At 38.4% G+C, this 22,453-nt stretch overlaps 1 protein-coding gene across 1 annotated transcript; it reads left to right on the top strand.

Moving 5' to 3' along the window:
- Window positions 1-234: 234 nt before the first annotated feature.
- On the top strand, window positions 235-20,914 carry LOC124122067 (ATP-binding cassette sub-family D member 2-like). Its single transcript, XM_046485240.2, has 10 exons — window positions 235-1,244; window positions 8,292-8,472; window positions 9,329-9,453; window positions 12,885-13,032; window positions 13,854-13,948; window positions 15,454-15,599; window positions 15,858-16,003; window positions 17,341-17,425; window positions 17,995-18,120; window positions 19,968-20,914. The coding sequence occupies exons 1-10, from the start codon at window positions 312-314 to the stop codon at window positions 20,224-20,226; spliced, it is 2,244 nt and encodes a 747-aa protein (XP_046341196.1). The 5' UTR covers window positions 235-311; the 3' UTR covers window positions 20,227-20,914.
- Window positions 20,915-22,453: the final 1,539 nt, after the last annotated feature.

Here is a 22,453-nt window from a genome sequence, read left to right on the forward strand (position 1 = left end):
ATATACAGTAAAATGTGAATGAGTTATCATAAATATAAAAGCTATACTGTAAAATACGTAGTTTAACTTTTAGTTATTTAAGAATGGAATACACACACGTTTAGCAAAATCATAATATTGTAGATATTTGATATTGTATATTAATTCTATCTCTATAATATTAGTTGTTAGGCTATATCGATATGCTGTGGTACAAAGTCTCGCTTTGTCGTGAAACTTCACGTGCGATTAAAGATGGCGGGCTGTCACGCATTTTAATATATCTGCAACTACTGAATCGGTAGTTCATTTGCCACGAAACCGGTGATTCGATGAGTGGTATGTCTAAATTGTGGGATGCAGCCGTGAAGGCAAAAATAACAAAACAGAAACTTGCTACTGGAGCAGTTTTGTGTGTTATTGCCGCTTACGGAGCTAAGCGATATTATCCACTTCTAGCCAAAGCTACAGGCATCAAGGGCAAATCGCATGATTGTTCAGAAATTGTGCGATTGAATGGCGTCTCAAAAGAAAACAATAAACCATACAAGAAAAGAATAGCTGTTGATAGAAGATTTTTCAAGCAGCTTAAATATCTCTTAAAGATAATTATTCCAAAGTTATGGAGCCAGGAGTCTGCCTTGTTGATACTCCACAGTATCAGTCTGATCACCAGGACATTTTTGTCCATATACGTAGCGTCTTTGGATGGAAGCCTTGTCAAGACAATTGTACAGAGAGATGTCATGAAATTCATCCTACAGCTAAGCAAATGGCTTTTGATAGCTGTACCTGCTACTTTTGTGAACAGTTTGATTCGATACTTGGAGAGCAAACTTGCACTGGCATTTAGATCACAATTGGTGAACCATGCCTATGGATTATACTTTAACAATCAGACTTACTACCGAGTGAGTAACCTGGACAGTCGTCTGTCAAATGCTGATCAGTGTCTAACGGAAGATATTACATCATTTACCACCTCACTGGCTCATTTGTACTCGCATTTGACAAAACCATTTCTGGATGTATGTTTAATGTCTTTAACCCTCTCCAGACTTGCAAGCAGCCGAGGAGCTAGTTCCAGAATACCTGTTATTGTAGGAACAACTGCAATTGTTGTCACTGCAAAAATCCTGAGAGCAATGTCACCAAAATTTGGAAAACTAGTTGCCGAGGAAGCTAAACGCAAAGGATACCTTCGCTATGTTCACTCAAGAATTATCACAAATGCAGAAGAAATTGCATTCTATGCTGGTCATCAGGTAAAATATTACTGAATTTACATTGGAATGATTACCCTATCGTGCTTACTATAGGGTAATGTTATATATGTATTTGAGTATAATTAGGTCCAATTTCTGAGAATCCAATGTCTGTCACATAAGCTTTTGTCAAGAACTGCACAATGGCATTTGTGGACATGATGGATGCATGAAATTTGTATCTTTTCGATTTATTTATAAAAAGTTTGAAGTAATCATTTACCATGATTCCTTCTTTGCTGAAACATGTTGTGTGACTCAACCATGTTCAAATTGATCTGTATATCTACATGTGGAATGATCTACCATGTTTATCAGAAGAGACCACTTTGCGATTCAGCTTAAGGTCATGTCCCATGCTGGTGTTAACATGGTTCTGCAGCTACTACTAAGATCAAGTGGTCAGGTTTGGAGACTTGGTTATTTGCGTGTCAACCTACCCTGTCATATTAATATCAACCACTTGTAACTTCGGTCCAGATTTAGTTATTTACAGACTGCTATCATTTTGCTGGAATTTATTGTTGAGTGCAGTGTTAAACATGTTAAACAACAAACATACCAGCATGGATAATTCTGGGAAAGGGCCTTGGACTTTTGGCCCATAAATCTAAAAATAGGCCCACATTTTCCAATGCAGCGGGGCTTTATAATATTGTATTATATAGGCATCACATAGAAATTGTTTGTAACTTCATTTAACAGTACTAAACATGTTAAATGGGCCCACTTCAGAAAGTTCCAGGAATGAACCCTGTACCAGAAGATGTTTTGTTGTCTGATACTACTACCAAGTTTACATAACTTGTTGTGCACAGTTATGTCCATTAGCTGTGCCAGAATTTTCTTGTCATTAGTTCAGTTTCCAATCCGTGATTGTCATGATCATGGTCCTTGCTTATAGCAGTATAATAGCACCATAACATGTTTCTTGGTATCACAACAATTGTAAACGTCAACATATGCATCAGTATTGTTAGGTCAAGATACTCTTCCACATTTTGATTTAGCTAAATGGAACTTTTATGGAACTTTAAATACTGTGGAGCAAATTCCAGGGACCTCCTTAGTTTCTAACTGACTATGTTGTGTATCATGGTGTATGGAGGATTTAAATTTTGCTTGGACATGTTAGACATGATTAAAAAAGAAACAGTTCTAACAGGATTAGAACTAAACTCAAAAGCTTTACTAGCCCGGGTAAAGATATAATACCCTTGTATTGTTAAAACAATGGAGAAATTTGTACTAGCCAGTAGGAATTCATACTAGTCATAGGCTAGAGGGCTAGTGTTATGTTTTAACCCTGTTCTAATAGAAGTAGACTATGGTAGATGATGGTAGAAGCAAAACATTTTAAAGAATAGTTTGATTCAACATGACCTCGTGATGACGGAACAATGGAACACAATTTCTTTAGCTTGTAATTTTGTCTTGTAAAGTCATTTGTAAATTGGTCTGGCCTAATCATGCTAATCATGATGAACCACTAATGTGACATAAGATTAGTAAATATATAACGTCAAAGCCAGAGAATAACCAGTCTCTGTTATCTGCTGAAACAGATACCATTGGGTGTAAAAGGCAAAATAGCAGTGAAATTTATATCAATGGATCACTGAAAATCAGTGACTAACTGATCATGCTGATGACACCAGGAATTTGCATAAAAAAGTAAGTGTTGTTCTTTGACTGGCACTGCATCATGTGCATGGTACCATAGATAAACATAATGGTTTACTTTGTTGCAATATGAAACCTCTGCATAGTGAAAATTACTATGAATATTATCATGATTATTAAGTGTCAACATGATCAATACCTATTTTTAAGATATGTTGCATAAACACGAAGATGATGACAAAATACATTGTTAGCAAAGTTGTTCCAACCTCATAATATATTTCATGTATATTGAAGTAGAATAAACACTGAGGCACGTATGTTATTTCAGTTTAATGACAAATGCAGGTGTTCATTCTAAACACTCACTAAATCAATACTATCTTTCATTGTCCTATATAATATGATACGTGCACTGTTGTGCTCTAAGGTTATCAGTGGTAATAAAGTTTCATGTTCAATACAGTGTTCAGTTGGTTCATTATTTACAGATCTGATACCTTAAATAAATATAAAAAGATAGAAATGAAAGGAAAGAAGTCTATTTCTAGGCTTTTATGTTCCACTGAACATGATGAACATGATGAAAGCAAAGTTATCAGGTGTGTGTTAATCACTAAACCAAGATATATAGAAATGTGTGGCTATAGATCAAAATAATCAGTAGATTAACATGATTAAGAGAAATGAACATATTTAATTATGTTAATTTACTATGATTATTAATCTTTACATTCTTGAGTATGTTGAGACATGTTACACACTTCCCTACTGTGTTATAAATATAGAATACTAAACAAGCTCCCGTGTAATACCAATTTTATGAAACGAGTGAATAGTTGTGGTATCCGACGAGCGAAAGCGAGTCAGATACCACAACTATTCACGAGTTTCATAAAATTGGTTTTACACGGGAGCGAGTTTAGTATTTTATTTATTACTTGCCATTTATAACGTTTTTAGAATTATACTGTTGAGTATGAATAGGCTGACACCTACACGATCCACGGCATATTCAAATTGAGTTTAACAGAACAATACTTCAAACACGTCAAAAGTTGAAACGTATGAATTTAATACCATCCAACGGTCCACCTTTAAAATTCAGGCGTCCGTTCCACAAAATTATCGTAGGTCTAATCGCAAATCACATACTTTAACTTAGACTAACGACCTTGCACCTCAAAGTTTACAATCACGTCACAATACCCAATGACGTAAATTGTGGAATTTTGTTGCAAGATCCATCGGCGAAACAATGCCATGTGACGTCAGCCTAGCAACAAGGTTGCTGGGGTCATCGAGTGTGCATAAGCTCCTCTCAGTGATCTATCAACTCCATACGCAATGTCGTTGAATAAGCCAAGGGATGTTGAGAGTTTTCAATATTTATTCGTGAAACGTGTTCCAAAAGTACATAAGCACGCGTTTTGGTATTACACAATGTGTAATACAGCTGTATGTTTATTAAACGGGTGATCTCTTCACGGGCAAGTAATAAAGGCATTTTGCCTACCTCAAACTAGCACAAGTTAGCCCTCATGCTATCTTTGTAACATGTTTACCGCTTGGCCATTGAATAGATAAAGGCATTTGGCCTACCTCCTGATACTAGCTCAATTAAGTACTCATTTGTCCGTTCAACATGTTTAACTGATGGCATAGTTAGTGGAAACTTGAAAATTATCTTCATATGTGTGCATAAATGTTGTAAACGGTGTCTGAAATAACTGCCTGCCCTCCTGCTCATGGCTGGTAACTTTTCTGTCTGGCTGCATGACATTTTTCTGACCTGCCCGACTGTCTGGCAGAATAATTTTAAGACTACTTATGTTTTCAATTTTATTATAACTCCTTGTAGATTCTCAAGTAATTGTTTGCATTATTTCATCTGAATCAAGACAAGATTTGTCTCCTTTTTTTTGGTGATTTTTTAATATTTATAATGTCTGAATGCGGGCAGGTAACTTTGAAGATGGGCAGGCAACACTTATGGATCACCTGTCCTACTGTCTTCTTGGGTTTTCAAATTATTTCACACACTGCTTGCAAATGAGACATACTTGTCTGAAAGTAATGTTTAAGATACCCGCCTGCCCGATCATCCCATACACATGATACTGTCAGTTTTTGTCTCGAAAAGGTAAACTTTTATGTCATTATTGTCCGATGGTCTAGCTGAGTTGTTTTTGTTTTTTAAGTTAAGCAAATAAATTATATAAATTTTTAAAATGAGTATAAATTATTCTCATCTATAGATATTTGTCTTGTTTGTTCTGCCTTGTGTTAAAAAGACCAAAACTGGACTGGCAATGTATTGAACTTGCCAGTCCATCTTTCTGGCTGGATTAATTTATGTGAATTTTAAACACTGCTAAACAAAAGCTATTCAATACCTTTATTCATGTTTATTGAATTTGAAAATCGAAAATAATATGTTGCAAGCGTGGTAAAGCTAGTCAAGTCACTGAGTAGCTAGTGATCTCTTTGTATTAACTGATGGGAGATGGGATGACAGTATTACTGATGGGAGAATCTTTCACTGCCCCATGTCAACATGGTCAACAGTATTTGTTGCTTGCTGCAAAATAAAAAAACTTAATCTGATGAGTTTGTGACTTTTGAGTCATAATAATTTGCGGTTAATCAACTTGTTAGACTTGTGAAGATGTGAACGTTTCACATTTTCCACTGTCTTTCTGTCATGTGTGTAGTGACCGAATGTTTGAAGAAATGATAACGGTCCTATTCTGAGTTTGGTGGCAATTATTGTCAATAAGTCTTTTAAAATGGACACTGTGGCAGCCATATTGGATTTCAAAAGGACTTCTTTACAGTCAGAACTGCATTTTAGAAGTGTAAACTTAACAGTGATCATTGTGATATTGTCTTACTAATGTGTAGTTGTTCACAGAAAAATTAACTGCAGATTTACTGGATTTCATAAGATAAACCATTAACATGATTAAGTAAATACTAAAAGTTATATAGGTATGAAGTGTTAACTTAGCAGAGATGCTAAGGTACCAAACTCTTTAATATTACATCACATGTACATGAGATGCTGGGTTTTTTTTGTAAGAGACAGGATATTTTTTTCAGTCATTGGTTCAAAACATAATATTTTAATTTTTAAAAGGGGCCAAATTCTTTAGTGTTTGTTACAAAACTTTTTATTTCCATGATGTCCTACTTTATTATTTGTGTGTAAAACCTTGGACTAACCATGCTAATGTGAGGTATTTGTTTCATTTCTTTCTGGTACAAATGATTTCTTGAACAAAAATCCAGGGAATGCCACAGCAGCCATATTAGACATATTTACATCACTGAGTTTCATTAGTGTTCAAGACCATTTTCATTGTGAGGTACAGGCTATACATTGTAAGCAGAACAATGAGTCTATGGTACAGCAATATGTAGACAACATTGTAGACTAATGGATTACAAGGATAGGAATGTATTTTTTTCAAGCGTGCCATTACACACTCAAACATTTGCCCTGTGGAGGAAACATGTTGGAATTAACATGATTATATGCCCTGTGGTGGAAACATGTTGGAATTAACATGATTATATGCCCTGTGGTGGAAACATGTTGGAATTAACATGATTATATGCCCTGTGGAGGAAACATGTTGGAATTAACATGATTATATGCCCTGTGGTGGAAACATGTTGGAATTAACATGATTAACAGATTAAAGTGTGCTAACTTTAGGAAAAAAAATTATTGCTCATTAAACATGTTAAAACTCAGTGAATGTAGATAATAAGCATGATAAGCACTTGTAATTTATTTCCCTTTGTTTCCATTTGTATAAATTATGTTATATTGATTTTCATTTCTGAATACCCAAATACACTTAACATGCTGAAAGGCAAAAGAAACATCATGTGGATGTATCATATAAATATCTTTATTTTCAAATGCTTATATATGTAAGTAAAGACATCGGAGAAAGTCAGTGTTTGACCCACATGAAATTAACAGTCTGGGGAATGTTTTTGCGAATTGTGAATTTGGGGAGGCACAAGAAGACATCACAGCTGGGGGGTTCAAAATCTGTACCTGGTGTGGCCACCACGGGCGTTGACTACAGCCACACATCTCCTGTACATGGAGTGGACCAGCCTGTTGATGAAGGCCATTGGGATATGGGCCCATATCCTCAGGAACGCTACACGCAGTTCTGCTGCAGTTGTCGGCCTTCGTTAAGTCAGCGTTGGATCTCATCCCACAAGTGTTCAATGGGATTCAAATCCGGACTGGGGGCAGGCCAAGGCATGATTTGGATGTTGTGCTGCTGGAGGAAGTCCCTGGTGACTCTGACAGAGTGGGGACGGGCGTTATCTTGCTGAAAGGTGTGGTTTTGATGATGGGCAAAAAATGGCACTATATGGGAACTGAGGACTTGGTCAATGTAGCCGAGAGCTGTTATCATGGTTATGCCATTACCCCTGCCTGGACCACAGGTCCCACTCTCTGGTTCAGTCCGATTCCACCCAAAACCATGATGCTTTGGCCGCCCCACAGGTCTTGTTCCATAACACAAGCATCAGCATGATCAGCATAACGTTCGCCCCTCCTTCGCCAGACCCTTACTCTGCCATCCACTGTTGAAACACAGTAGTGACTTTCATCAGTGAAGATGATTCTTCTCCATTGCTGTTGACGCCAATTTTGATGCTGCCTGGCCCATTGCAGTCGGGCCTGTCGGTGACGGTCTCTCATGATGGGTACACGAGCAGGACGGTGGCACGAGATGTTGTTGGCAGTTAGGCGACGTCGGACTGTACGATCACTGATGGCATGCTGGTGGTTGCCAATGGTTTGCCGAGCTGTTTCAGTGGCCATTCAGAATCAGTTCTGCAGATGTTGGCATATCATGAACCAATCTTGTCTGGGAGTAGTGACTCTAGGACGACCTCTACGCGGTCGGTCAAAGCACTCCATTTTAAACTCAGTTGTTAAATGGACTTTTAGCCAACAAAAAGAAGCAGTAGAACGATAAATGAGTTTATTGACCACAGAACATGTAACTGTCAGTGTCTATTAAGTTTTATCAGTATTTTCAGAAGTGACGTTTCTTTTGCCTTTCAGTGTATCAGGTGTATATTTTGTGAATCATACTGTGCAGGATGCATGTTCACATGTTGATCATTATCCATGTGTTAGTCACTTTTTTTTGTGGTTTCATATATGATAAATATTATGTCAATGTGAGCATTTCTATGTGTACCTTCAGGCACCAGAAACATATTTTAAACATTTCATCAGCACTAAAATACAAGGAATTTCAAACCCTGGATACCATCTCCAATACTTCTGGAGGTATTGGAAACAGAAACATTGCAGGATTGTGATCATAGTTTTTGGCCCTAGCCATGGTCCTTTCACTCTTTATTATTTTCCTGTTACAGATTGAAAAGAAACACTTGGAAAAGAGTTACATGTCTCTGGCCGGCCAGATGGACACCATCTACTACAAGAGACTTTGGTATGTCATGTTGGAGCAGTTCCTCATGAAGTATGTGTGGAGTGCCAGTGGGCTCGTCATGGTAGCTGTTCCCATCATCACTGCAACAGGGATTCGCGCTGATGGTAAGCTGGAAATGGTTTTGAACATAAAACTGTAGTTTTAAATAATCTTATTGTGATGATGACCTAATCATGGTCATTGATCATGATTATTATGCTGATCACAACGATTTGTAAACATAATTTTCAAGACAATCCACATCATGAACTGAAAATCAAGTGAGGTTATGTCTTGATGCATTGTCTGTCACGTCCATGGTGGCCATTTTAAAAATGTTATTTTTGGTAATTATTCAGCGATTTGTGGATGTATTATCATGTGAGTTCATATGTAGCAAGTGTGGTTTGTGGGTTAACATTTATATGATAGAATACCATTTTGGCATATTTTGTGGTTTGATGGAACTACAACCTTTGACCTTCACCATGTTCATGTACCTCCATTTTTACATCACTGAATCTGCAATGCCTCTTGATCTGAAACAATATATGGATGATCCAGCTAGAAACTAAAAACAAACAAAACATGAAACAAGGCTGCCCCTATGTCTCCATAATTCAGTGGGGAGCCAGAAGGCCTAGCCATCTAAGATGCCGCAGTTAGCTGTGCAGTTACGTCCCTTGATTGTGGGTTCAAATCCTGGTTTATCACAATTATGTTTCTAGGTTTGTCAGCACCATACCCGTGCTCATGGGTTTCACCAAAGTGGAAAAAATCTAAGACCTGCATCACTTCAGGCTTTCCTCCCACATAAAGCTGACATACATTGATATATAACTGGAATACTGTTCAAAGCAGCGTTAAACCCAACTCACTCACTCATAATTCAGGTGAGCTGCAGTGCCTTGTCTCTATTGTTGGATCGTGCAGAGTAGGGTGTATGTGAAAGTATTGTAATGCTGTTCATGGTGTTGTTAGGTACACAGGTAGATGACGATCCAGACGGTGGTGTGAGTGAGAGGACACGATCCTTCACCACCGCCCGCAATCTACTCATCAACACTGCAGATGCCGTGGAGAGAATGATTTCATCGTACAAAGAGGTATGTCAGAATGTTCTCCTATTCAGGGATATATTAGCTATCATTACCCCATGTAGGATGGCAGGAGATTTATTAGTATGATTAGTTATTTGATTTTTATCCATTTTCAGAAGAAAAAAAGTTCTTATTTTTCATATTTCATTTATTGCATCTTCATCATGACCATACATGGATTTATTGGATTCTCATCAATCATGGATGTTTGGTAGGATGTATGTTGTTCAACTTTTATCGTGTGAGGGTGAGACGCAAGACACAAGGGTGAGATTTTATTTATCGTCAAAAATCATTCTTCCAACTTTTTCTGTATGTATACCACCCTTGGAGATCTGGGGTAGAAAAGGTCTTCAGTAACCCATGCTTGACCTAAAAGGCAACTATGCTTGTCGTAGGAGGCGACTAACGGGATAGGGTGGTCAGGCATGCAGACTTGGTTGATGCTTGTCATCAATCCCAATTGCAAGGATCGATGCTCATGATGTCAATTACTGGATTATTTACAGACCGCCGTTATATAGCTGGAATATTGCTGAGTGCGGAATTAACAACAAACAAACAAACTGTATGTATACAGAATTCTAAGATGCCTCGCTAACAGTTCAAAGTCACCTCTGGTGCTGTATCCAGATAAAGTACACCTTTAGAGTTCTGTCATAGTGGGCTGATGTTATGACTCTGTTGCAATATCCTCTAGCGTATCCTTGGTAACATCGTTCTGTCTTTACTGTCTATCAAGATGGTGCATCCACACCATTATTGATCAGTGAAATAGTTTCTTTTAAACTTGTTGAATAATTGAGTATAAATTGCCTGGGAAGAAATTTGGCAAGATAATGTCAACCGTCTCAAATGTCAACCATCTCAAAATGTCAACCGTCTTAAACCTCTGTTTTCCATGCAACAGCAACCTTAAAGTTGCCCAGGTGTTGGTGCCCCAGGAATGTTTGTGGCTGTTCAACTTTATTTCTTAAATACCCAGTTCCTTAACCAGCTTCAGTGGCATAGACGTTTGTGATGTCATTTGAGTTTCACAATGGTCTGCAAAGCATTGTGATGCAGTTTCATTGTAGTTTTACTCCTCAGAGATATTGCTTGATCTCACACAAGCAATATCTCCTGTGGAAGCCAGTTTGGGATGATAAGTGCTCTTCATCTGTGGGTACGTTGGGAAATATTATAAAGTGATGTGAGACAGTGATTTATAGTGAGACTGGCATAGATGAAAGTCTTGCTTCAACAGGCCTCAGGCAGGTCAAATAAGCATAGTTTGGTCAAAATGACTGCTGGTTATGGCTCAGGGTCAGACAAGGCCCCATTGCCCAATGATTGTTTAGGAGAGGACTGTAATACTGTTATAGGAATTGGGTGTTCAAAATGGCTGCTGGTTATGGCTCAGGGTCAGACAAGGCCCCATTGCCCAATGATTGTTAAGGAGAGGACTGTAATACTGTTATAGGAATTGGGTGTTCAAAATGGCTGCTGGTTTTGGCTCAGGGTCAGACAAGGCCCTATTGCCCAATGATTGTTTAGGAGAGGACTGTAATACTATTATAGGAATTGGGTGTTCAAAATGGCTGCTGGTTATGGCTCTGGGTCAGGCAAGGCCACATTGCCCAATGATTGTTTAGGAGAGGACTTTAATACTATTAATACTATTATAGGAATTGGGTGTTCAAAATGGCTGCTGGTTATGGCTCAGGGTCAGACAAGGCCCCATTGCCCAATGATTGTTTAGGAGAGGTCTGTAATACTATTATAGGAATTGGGTGCTCAAAATGGCTGCTGGTTATGGCTCAGGGTCAGACAAGGCCCTATTGCCCAATGATTGTTTAGGAGAGGACTGTAATACTATTATAGGAATTGGGTGTTCAAAATGGCTGCTGGTTATGGCTCAGGGTCAGACAAGGCCCCATTGCCCAATGATTGTTTAGGAGAGGACTTTAATACTATTATAGGAATTGGGTGTTCAAAATGGCTGCTGGTTATGGCTCAGGGTCAGACAAGGCCCCATTGCCCAATGATTATTTAGAAGAGGACTTTAATACTGTTATAGGAATAGGGTATTCAAAATGGCTGCTGGTTATGATGTATGGGGCGTAGTTGGCGAGCTGTCCAAAGTGCCATGCTAGCAAGCACCAGGTGCTGAGATCATATCCCACTAGTGACCAGGTTGATATTCAATCTGTAGACCAACAATGTTTACAGGTCTTTACAGTGTTGTCACTCCTCGGAGTGTACAGTACATTCAGCCTGTGCACTCAAACTAACACACTCATCCAATGGTAGATGACCAGATGGTGTAAACATGAATACTAACACCCGAAACACATGTGTCAAAACATATAGTGTCACCCTGGGCACTCAAACTAACACACTCATCCAATGGTAGATGACCAGATGGTGTAAACATGAATACTAACACCCGAAACACATGTGTCAAAACATATAGTGTCACCCTGGGCAAGTGACTTGTTCAAATGTCCCTCTGTTCACCCAGTAGGGAATGGGTGCCCGATATGTGAGGGGGATGCAGAAACCATCTAGCGCCCGTTTGCAGCATGGGTAATATACTCCCCAGGGAGTTGAGAATGATAACTTGAGTAAATATGGATCCATTTGTCGGGGGTACAAATAAACTGCATTAGAGCAGTTACTAGTATCTGATAAGTGGGATATTTAAATGTGTAATAAGACAATAATAATAGTATAGGTATAGGTATTTGTTGCATAGCTCTCCCGATAAGAACTTGATCAAGTTGATGACTGGGTAACGCTGTAGCAAATAACTAGCATTCATTGGTGTTATTGACCTTTGGTTTTTCATGTTCAGGTTTGAAAATTTGAGGCTAATGTTATATGAGTTTGGATTATGTGGTTTAAGCATGTTAAGTTGTTGTTATTAAGTCTTTTTGAACCTGTAACCCAACTCTAAGTTATTAGCCAAAGAATGCTATCAACATGGCATGTTGATAGTTTTTTTGTGACATTGGGGAAAATACCATTGCAAAGCAGCAATTCACTGAAATTAACTTTGTACAGCCATATTACAAGAAACATACCAATAGATACTGTAACTATTGTTTTGTATTTATATGTTTTCCTTCAGGACGATGGTTTAACAGAACTTGATATTTGTAATAATAGTCCATATTATTATTCTTAAACATGTTCAGTTTACTGAAAAGGAGACTCGTGAATATCCGTGCTTGCCGTAAGAGGCATATGTCAATGCTCATGATGTCAATCACTGGATTGTCTGGTCCAGACTTGATTATTTACAGACAGCCATCATATAGCTGGAATATTGCTGAGTGTGGCGTAAAACAAACAAACAACCTGAAAACGATGCTAATAGACAAGAACAGGCAAGTAGGATCAAATGTTTTTGGCACAGGCTGCTGTTAGACTGTGTATCTATTTATGTTGGACAGATCACCGAGTTGGCCGGCTACACCGACAGGGTGTCTGAGATGTTCCAGGTAATGGAGGAAGTCAACAGTGGCCACTACGAACGCAAGATGGTCACCAAACCAAAGTCACAGAAACATGACCGAATCACTGGACCCTTGGAACTCAGAGGTGGGATGACTGGTTATTCAAATGTTATCACTGGAGCTAGAATTTCTTTTAGATATATGATTTGTTCAAGAAAATACTGGAGGAAGAGTAATTCATCTCACTTTTTTCCAGAAACAACCATGTGTTGTCAGACCAATAAAAGATATTGTTTGGCTCATCCCTTCAGAGAAATATTTGAACTAATATATATACATGATCAGGTCTGCCACTTTTTTTTAAACCTGCCCTGAGCATGGATATTGTATCGTGGCTTCTATTATTTAGCGTTTTATTGATTTTCATGGGCAATATTGCAAGAGACTGGAGGATAATAAAAGTGTCGAGATTTGACTTTTTCTTAAAGAAAAGAACACCTCCATGGTCTAGTTAATAGATTGTCTGACGGGAGAGCAGAAGATCAGGGGTTCGACCCAATGTGTGTCATACCAAAAGCCAAAAAAAGATGGTACTTGTTGTCACTCTGCCTGCTGCTCAGCTTCAAGAAGCGTTGGTCAGCTCGAAATCAGTATACTGCGGGTATCCATGTTAACCTGTGGGCTATCAGTATAAAACCAGCATTAGTCTGGACTAGTACAACCGGCCACCCACATCGTTATATAAGTGTAGTAATCTTGACAATGATTGTAAACCCCATTCCAGCTTACCTCTTAAGATTTACTTTTTTATTATTTGCATGATCAGATGCAGATGTAGGAGGGTCTGCGCACCTGTTAAAATAGAATATGATCAGTCTGGCCTAAAAGATATACAAATGGCATAACAATCTGGTTGAACCTCATTCAGCTAGGGTGTACTGAAATATAGGTTTGTTGAATTTGTAGGGGATGTCATGGACACAGAATCAACCATTGAGATTGAAAACCTGCCTATTGTCACACCCAACGGAGATGTCATCGTGTCCAGCCTATCTCTCACTGTAAGCAAGCCTTGTCACAAACAACACGATTTTTATGGCAAATTACAGTTGTCCCAGACAAAATGAAATCATGAAATCTGTTTTGCAGTAACATTGTAGATTTTCTAAGTCTTTTCATGTTTTGAAGAAAAACTTTATAATGCTCTTTAAAGTGTGCTCAGCATTAGAAATTGGCAAGAGTCCTATACTCCTTTCCAAACTGCCCAATAGTTAAGGTATCATAAGGACTAGTAGAAATTTTCCATTTTTAAGGGTTTTGCTACATGTTATCAGTAAGGACTAGTGGACTAAAACTGTTAGTTTCTACGGCTGGACTGCTGTGTTATTGTCAAGGACAGATTTCTTCTAAGATTCCAATGATGTACTTATATGATTATCCAATTTGATAATAATGTTTAGCAGTTTAATATAATTCAGATATCAGAATGTCCAGGTAGACAGAACAAATTCAGTTGTATTTTTTTGATGATTGGATCTCAAGTTGACTGATTGATTCTCACTACAAACAACCAAGTGGTGATTGTGCCGACACCTCTTGACATTAATTCTAATTATCACAATCGTGCCAATCAATGATGAAGTGAACAATGTTTGTACATGAACTGGAACGTGATCAGAATGATTATTACCATGCTACTGGTAGCGTGTCTAAAACAGGGCCATGAGATAACCAACAGTGGCCATTTTGCTGATATTCAGAGCTTAAAGTAGCAATGTCACTGTGATTTGGGTAGAAAGGATTCACTGAATGTTCCGTGCTTCACAGTAGTCTCTCATGTTTCATGTATCGTAGTGTGAGATCATGTCTTGATACAAAACTATAAAAGTACATATTATGGATGACGCGAAATAATATACAAATTAAATTAAGATGTTTTTCTGCCAGTATTTACAAGAGGTCTCATGCCACATTTTGACCAAGTAACTGAGACCTACTTGGTATGATCATGATGATTTGGTGGGTATCCAATCTGTCCCCTTGATGATGGAGTGTGTCCTAGCATCAAGTTTTTATGTGTGATATCATCTATTGTATTACAACATTACTATCAAGAATGTATCTGTTGTGACAAAGTGTATCATTACAGCCCTAACTATGACTTGAATGATACAATGATAGGCTCAGGGCAGATAATTGTGTTCTATATAAAGAAGATTGGATAGTCACAATGGGTTTGACGTAGAGGCAACTAACATGGTCGGGTGGGAAGGCTCGCTGACTTTGTTGATGCATGTCATGGTATCCCAATTGCGTAGATTGATGCTCATGGTGTCAATCACTGGACTGTCTAGTCCAGACTCAATTATTTACAAACCACCATCCGATAGCTTGAATATTGCTGAGTGCAGCGTTAAACAACAAACAAACTAATCAGCTAATGTTATTAGTCCTGGTGTGGCTGGACAGATTTGATTGATAGCAGGCCATTGTGAGATGGAAAATTGCTGACTGTGGCATCGAACAACGTTCACTCACTCACTCACTCACACACTGATTCCTTCAGATGAATCCTGGCATGCACATGTTGATCACTGGCCCAAATGGCTGCGGCAAGTCGTCCCTGTTCCGTATCTTGAGTGGCCTGTGGCCGGTGTACAGTGGCAAGCTACACAAACCCCCACCGTCGGCCATGTTCTACATTCCACAGAGGTTAGTGCATATAGTAGAAAAAAGTTTGTTTGGCAGCCGTTTGTTAACATTGTTAAGCATTTGCTGATCATATTGATGTTGTTGGTTTGTTAGGCCAATATGATGTATTGCATACAGCTGCTGTATTTATCAGAACTACTCTCACTCACTCACTCACTCACTCACTCACTCACTCACTCACTCACTCACTCACTCACTCACTCACTCACTCACTCACTCACTCACTCACTCACTCACTCACTCACTCACTCATTACAGACCATACATGTCCATCGGGACACTGAGGGACCAGGTGATCTACCCCGACTGCAAGGAGGACATGATGAAGAAAGGCTTCACTGATACTCATCTCGATGGCATCCTCGACATTGTGCATCTGGCACATATTGTACAGAGGGAGGGAGGTCAGTGCATTGTTGGCTGTAGATGATGTGCCTTTTAATTTTACTTAGTAATTCAATGTGAACTTCATAATGTGTCAAAATGGTGGCATTTTGTGGAATATTAATCATCAAACCAAATGGTTTATTGTCTATGTACTCGCTGGTCAGCTGTAATTATGTTAAGTTATATACATCATATTTTTGTTGTTTACAAAAGTGCAAGTAAGGTATTTTCTCATTTCCAATTCATGCACATAATTTGAATTTGGGGGAAAATGAACTCATGTGCCGAACAAAGACCATTAAATAGTTGTTTATATTTCGGATTCAGTTTAATATTCAAATAACATTCAGCATGCTTAGTCAGTAATTGATAATAATGGAAATTAATTCAATATCACAGAGCTACAGATAAGCAGCATATTTGCGTAAAAAAACAACCAAAATATTCAAAACCCAATTACTTTCAATTAACTTGCATACAGAAACGCATGCATTAAATGAAAAACTCGAATATATAAAAACAGCTCAAGTAAATACCCAATGAAGCTTTTTCTGCATGCATACAAAGTAGCTAATTTTCCGAAACACAATTATGAGCTAATTTACTTTCCGAGTCAAGCCTATATATTTAGAACAGTTATATACAACTAAAACAATATTGAATATTTTTTTTAAATCTGAAAATGAAAAACCCAATAGAGTGATAAATAGATGAGTGAAAAAATATTAGTTACCCAATGAAAAATGTAACTCAATTAATATAGAAACCCTTGAAATTGAAATTGCTCAAAAAGTTATCTGGAGCTCTGATATCAGATTTACGTTGTTTGCCATGGTTACTGGTACATGTAGTCACATATTTTGTAACAAATGTAGGAAGACAATAAGATACTTCCATGGTCCTACTCATTCTGTTTTATATATTTGAAAAGTCACCCAAAGCAATTTGAAATAATTGCTGGTGATTCTGGGTTTGCATGTGGATCCACAGCAGCCCATGCTTGTTGTAAGAGGCACCTAAATGGACTGGGTGGTCAGGCTGTGTGTCATTGTATCCCAAATGCATGGGGTGATGCTTTTCACTGGATTGTCTGGTTCATATTTGATAATTTACAGACTGCAATCATTCAGCTGGAACATTGCTGAGTGCAGTGGTAAACAGCAAAACTACCAAAAGATGTTTTGTATATTACCAAGTTGACTTAACTTGTTGTGCAGGGTTGTGTTTCTTAGCAGTGCCAGGATGTTGTCAAATCCCTGATCATAATCTTGCTTGTGTGGCGCCATACCGTGATACTCATGCTTCTGCCTTGTACAACAAACAAACAAAACAATATGAATTTATTCTGTGTTAGGCTGGGACGTGGAGAGTGATTGGAAAGACGTGTTGTCTGGCGGTGAGAAGCAGAGGATGGGCATGGCCAGGATCTTCTACCACAGGTATGTAGCACCAACAACTGGGGGTGTTGGGGGAGCCAAGTAGTTAAAGCGTTGGCTTGTCACGCAGAAGGCACGTGTTTCCTCCCACATTAAACTGACATTCCGTAAACTGACATGGCCTTGGGGCCATTCCCCACGCAATTTGCAAAGGCCACTTCCTGTGTCCCTTGCCATGATGTTGCTGGAATATTTCTGGTGTCCCTCAGCATGATATACTCAAAAACATCATTCTTTGAGAGGACACAGGTGTCCCTGTGATCGAAAGGCTGTGCAAATTGTATTCCTTACCCGTGCTAGGATCCACTGGTTGTGTGGTGGAATCCCAGGCTTGGTGGAATACAGTCTTGGGATTGTCAGTAATATACCTGTTCTTGTAGGCCTTAAAGAGAAGGATGCTTCTTCAGTGAGCATTTTTTTCTTTCTTTAAACTCGGTATGCTGTGTTTATTGTGGATATTGCTTCTATTAACTGTATGTTGTCTATATTGTAGACCTCAGTTTGCTCTGCTGGACGAGTGTACCAGCGCTGTGTCTATTGCTTCTATTAACTGTATGTTGTCTATATTGTAGACCTCAGTTTGCTCTGCTGGACGAGTGTACCAGCGCTGTGTCTATTGATGTTGAGAGCAAGATGTACCAGGCTGTTAAGGATGGTGGTACGACCCTGCTCACCATCACTCACCGACCGTCCTTATGGTAAGATTTTCCACCAGACATTTAATTCTGTTTAATTACAACTTCTCAGGAACTATGTGAACTGTTATAATGGCTCCATGCCAATTACATGCCTTGCGACCCGTGAAGATTCCGAGGTAGAAGAGGTCATCAGCAACCCATGCTTGTCGTAAAAGGCGACTAACAGGATCGGGTGGTCAGGCTCGCTGACTTAGTTGATACATGTCATCGATCCCAATTGCGTGGATCGATGCTCATGATATTAATCACTGGATTGTCTGGTCCAGACTCGATTATTTACAGACCGCCGTCATATAGCTGGAATATTGCTGAGTGCGGCGTTAAACAACAAACCAACCAACCAACATGCCTTGCTCTCCTTAAGCTCTTTACCCGTGCACCCGCCCACCCATGATGTTTCTCAAGTTTGTATTTGAATTTTCAAAATGGCCACAATGGCAGCCATTGTATAGATATCTTCTTAAATCATTTGATTTGCACAAAAGGGATCTCACTTGAAAATTTGTCATGAACATATTGTTATGACATGAAGAAAGAATGAAAAGGTGTTTACTCATAATAATACACAGGGTTGCGGAGTCTCATTGTCAAGTTCAAGTTCCTCACAGGCTTGAAAAAGCCTTGAATTGGACAGTCAAGCCTTGAAGGGCCTTAATGTTGAATCTTTCTGTTGGGCAGGCTCGGTGACATGGTTGATTGCATGTTATTGTATCCCAACTGCATGGATTAATCCTGCTGTGGTAAATGACTGGATTGTCTGGTCTAGACTTGATTATTTATAGGCTGCCAGCTGCAATATTGCTGAGTGCTGCATTAAACCACAAACAACAAAAGACCTTGAATCGGGCAACCATGGTTAACTCAACTGTTAATTAAATAAATAAATAACAATTGTTGTTCTCTCTTATGATGATGTGTAATGAGATCAAATACCAAAGGATTAGTCTGTAACTCTGGCAATAAATGGTATTGTAGTATTTAGTAGTGTGTGAATGCCCAAATAAAGCCATTCTAACAATAAACCAAGCATGTCCTAATTAGTCCTTGTGAAAGCACCCTTGGGGCTTATGTTTAGTATTGCAAAATGTGATCATTAATAGGGATGTCATCGTATAATGCGATATCAATGTATCAATAATTATACCCCAGTAGTTATACCAAAGTTCCGTCCATCCGTCTGTCCGAAAACTTTGTCCGCGCAATTTCTCTTAAACTATTCAGTGGATTCATCTCAAACTTAGTACATATAATCTGTGTCATATGGAGGGGTGCAGTCAAAAGAAAATTATTTTTTTTATTTTTTAATGGTTTTATTATTTTTCCATTTTTTATGAATTTTTCAAACCCTAACCCTGTCCTTTATTTAATTTGAAACTACTGACACACTAGGCGGGTCGGGGGTATTAGTGAGCCACGCTCACTTTTGCCCTTGTTTTTTATGTTGTTACTATATCAATGCATATTTATGAATATCGAGGGGCGGTCGGGTAGCCTAGTGGTTAAAGCGTTCGCTCGTCACGCCGAAGACCCGGGTTCGAATCACGACATGGGCACAATGTGTGAAGCCCATTTCTGGTGTCCCCCGCCGTGATATTGCTGGAATATTGCTAAAAGCGGCGTAAAACCAAACTCACTCACTCACTCACTTATGAATTTCGATACAAAAGTAATCATTTTCTACCACAGAACTTTTAGATATGTTAAGATTACCATGGTTAAGATGGACAATAGGTGACATCCCAAGTATTCATTTCTATGTAAGGACTTAAGGTGCCTTTATGAGTAATTGGAATACATAATAATATGTTTTGTGGGATGTTTCTGATTCCATGCTTTGGCCACTGCAGGAAGTTCCACACCCACCTGCTGCAGTTTGACGGGGAGGGAGGCTGGCGTGTGGAGCAGCTGGACACAAACACTCGGCTCACCCTCAACGAGGAGAAGCAGAGACTGGAGGCCCAGCTGGCCGGCATCCCCGAGATGCAGTCTCGACTCACAGAGCTCTGCTCCATACTGGGGGAGGACTCCGTGCTTCGGAACGTCAGTGGCAACTTTGCAACCAACAATAACAAGGACAGCTTCGAATCGACACCGTCATCAAGTTGATATTCAGATACGTAGCAGAAAAAAGGGATGATTACGATTTCATCAACCTGTGTTTACGGTGTACATTATTGAGCATTAATGAACAAGAGATCTTCATCTTATTTACTAGTCCTGCTAGTAGGGTAAGAGCTTTGGTACATCGAGACTGGTGTAGATATATTGATTTTCTATTTGTTATGAAAGGTTTCAGTGTTTGAAAGGAAGGAGTTTCTTAGTCAATGTGATTAAGTATTAATTATCTGTTGAATTGTTCAGATATTTATCTTGTCATGTCGGATTATGAATAAGGATTTCATAGTCAGATGCTTTGAATTCAGATGAACAAACCCAGCAACATTGGGCCACAAGAGAAATCTATTTTCTTGAAGATTTTAAGAATTTATGTGACTCACGTTGACCATAAACATGATAAACAAAACAGGTCTTTCCCACTAACAGGCTACTGTTGCCTGATTGGCTGATAACAGAATGGACATGGCTTGTTTATTTTAGTGTTAGAGGTTATGATTAAATAAGCAGTCTGTGAAGTTATTATTATTGATGTATTTATTTATTCACTCTTTTTGGATGTATAAATGTAAAAAAAACAATGATAAACTGAAGTATGCACAGTTTTTGACATTTATACGTCCATAAACACACCAAAAAAAGAGTGAAGTCGATTCTTAATAAATCAATTTCAGCCTTTAATATTCTTAAGATTTGATTGATGTTTATTTTTCCTTTTTTGATATTCAATATTTGATTTTATGTTCTACATGTTGATATTATTATTTCGTGTTTTGGTGTTCGTTTGTGACCTTGTAACCATGGTCATCAAGTTCATCATTATTTATAGAGTCTAGTCAGACATGTTACCACCGATGATTGCAGCAATTACCTTGAAGACATGCATTTACCATGTTGGTCTCGTCATTAGCTTCAGGTGGTTTTTCGTCAATGTACAGTACAAATCTTGGCTTAAATGATTGCATTAAAAAACACTTTTTCCATATTAGCAGTTGTGCTGAAACAACATTCAGTTTTTGAATCAATGGATAGATTCTTGCCTGATTATTTAATCAGAAGCTGTTTGACTTAAACATTGTTATTCTGACAATAATTTTAACTCACTAGAGAGACATTGCAAAAATTAATTTATGAAACCTTGAGAAAAAGTGGATTAAACATGTTAAATAATATTAATTGGTATTTATTCAGAAGTTGTGAAAATCAATATACATGGGAATGAAACCCTAAGTTTCTGTGGACCAGTTAATATTTATTCATATTTGATCAGAAGTTGTATTCATGAATATATTTGTAATCTTGAACACACTGTGGCATGGTACTGTGTAACACTGTATAATCAACATGGTGCAGGGAATTATGACTTGCCTCTACCAGCTGAATTGTCACATTAGCTCCCAAGGGAGATCGAGACGGCCTGTAATTCCCACTATAGAGCTGTTTGAAAAAGCCATCCAGCCAATCAAAAGCTGCTGCTCCTACAAAAGCCAATCAGATGCAAGCAAAGTGGTAATACCCTCCAACCATGTACAGATCAAGAACTACCATTGTTCTACACTCCCATGTTGGTTATAACAGACAATAGTTACCATGGTTACCAGTGTTTCAGTGAAACTAATGAAGAGGGATAGGAGTCTGTACATAATCGGTGGAAGAACAATTCCTTCCTTTATGAAGAAGCTCATGACCATATGTATACACACAGCTATGCATTTATGCCCGAGTCGGGGCAGTTAAACAGAAGTATTCAACCATTCCACAAGTGCTTGTATGACGGAACATACAGAGTATATGACATATCACCTATCTTACAATACATGTATTTTCTAAAACAAGAGTGGATAACCTATAGGATACATGCATCTCAAAAACAAATATAGTTGTGTTAGTATTAATTTATCTATAACTGAAAATTGGTATTAATAAGGACATACCGTATTAGACGTAATGAGCGCCCCGCTCTAATAAGCGCCCACGTCAATATTTGTTAATATATTGGCAAGTGAACAATCCCAATTAGCACCCCTTCCGATTTATCAATGTACACAAGACTTATTTATTCGTGTATAATACGCACTCGTGTGTTATATGCACCCTTAATTATGGGCAATTAAATTCTGGAAAAATGTATCTGTCGTATATAAACAGTTCAGACTGTCAGCATAAACCACGAAATTTATCTTTCAACTCTGTTTTTTCCACCAAAGTAATATTCTAA

Source organism: Haliotis rufescens, unplaced genomic scaffold (genome assembly GCF_023055435.1).
Source record: "Haliotis rufescens isolate VD_foot unplaced genomic scaffold, xgHalRufe1.0.p SCAF_16, whole genome shotgun sequence".
In the NCBI taxonomy this organism is placed as follows: Eukaryota; Metazoa; Mollusca; class Gastropoda; order Lepetellida; family Haliotidae; genus Haliotis; species Haliotis rufescens.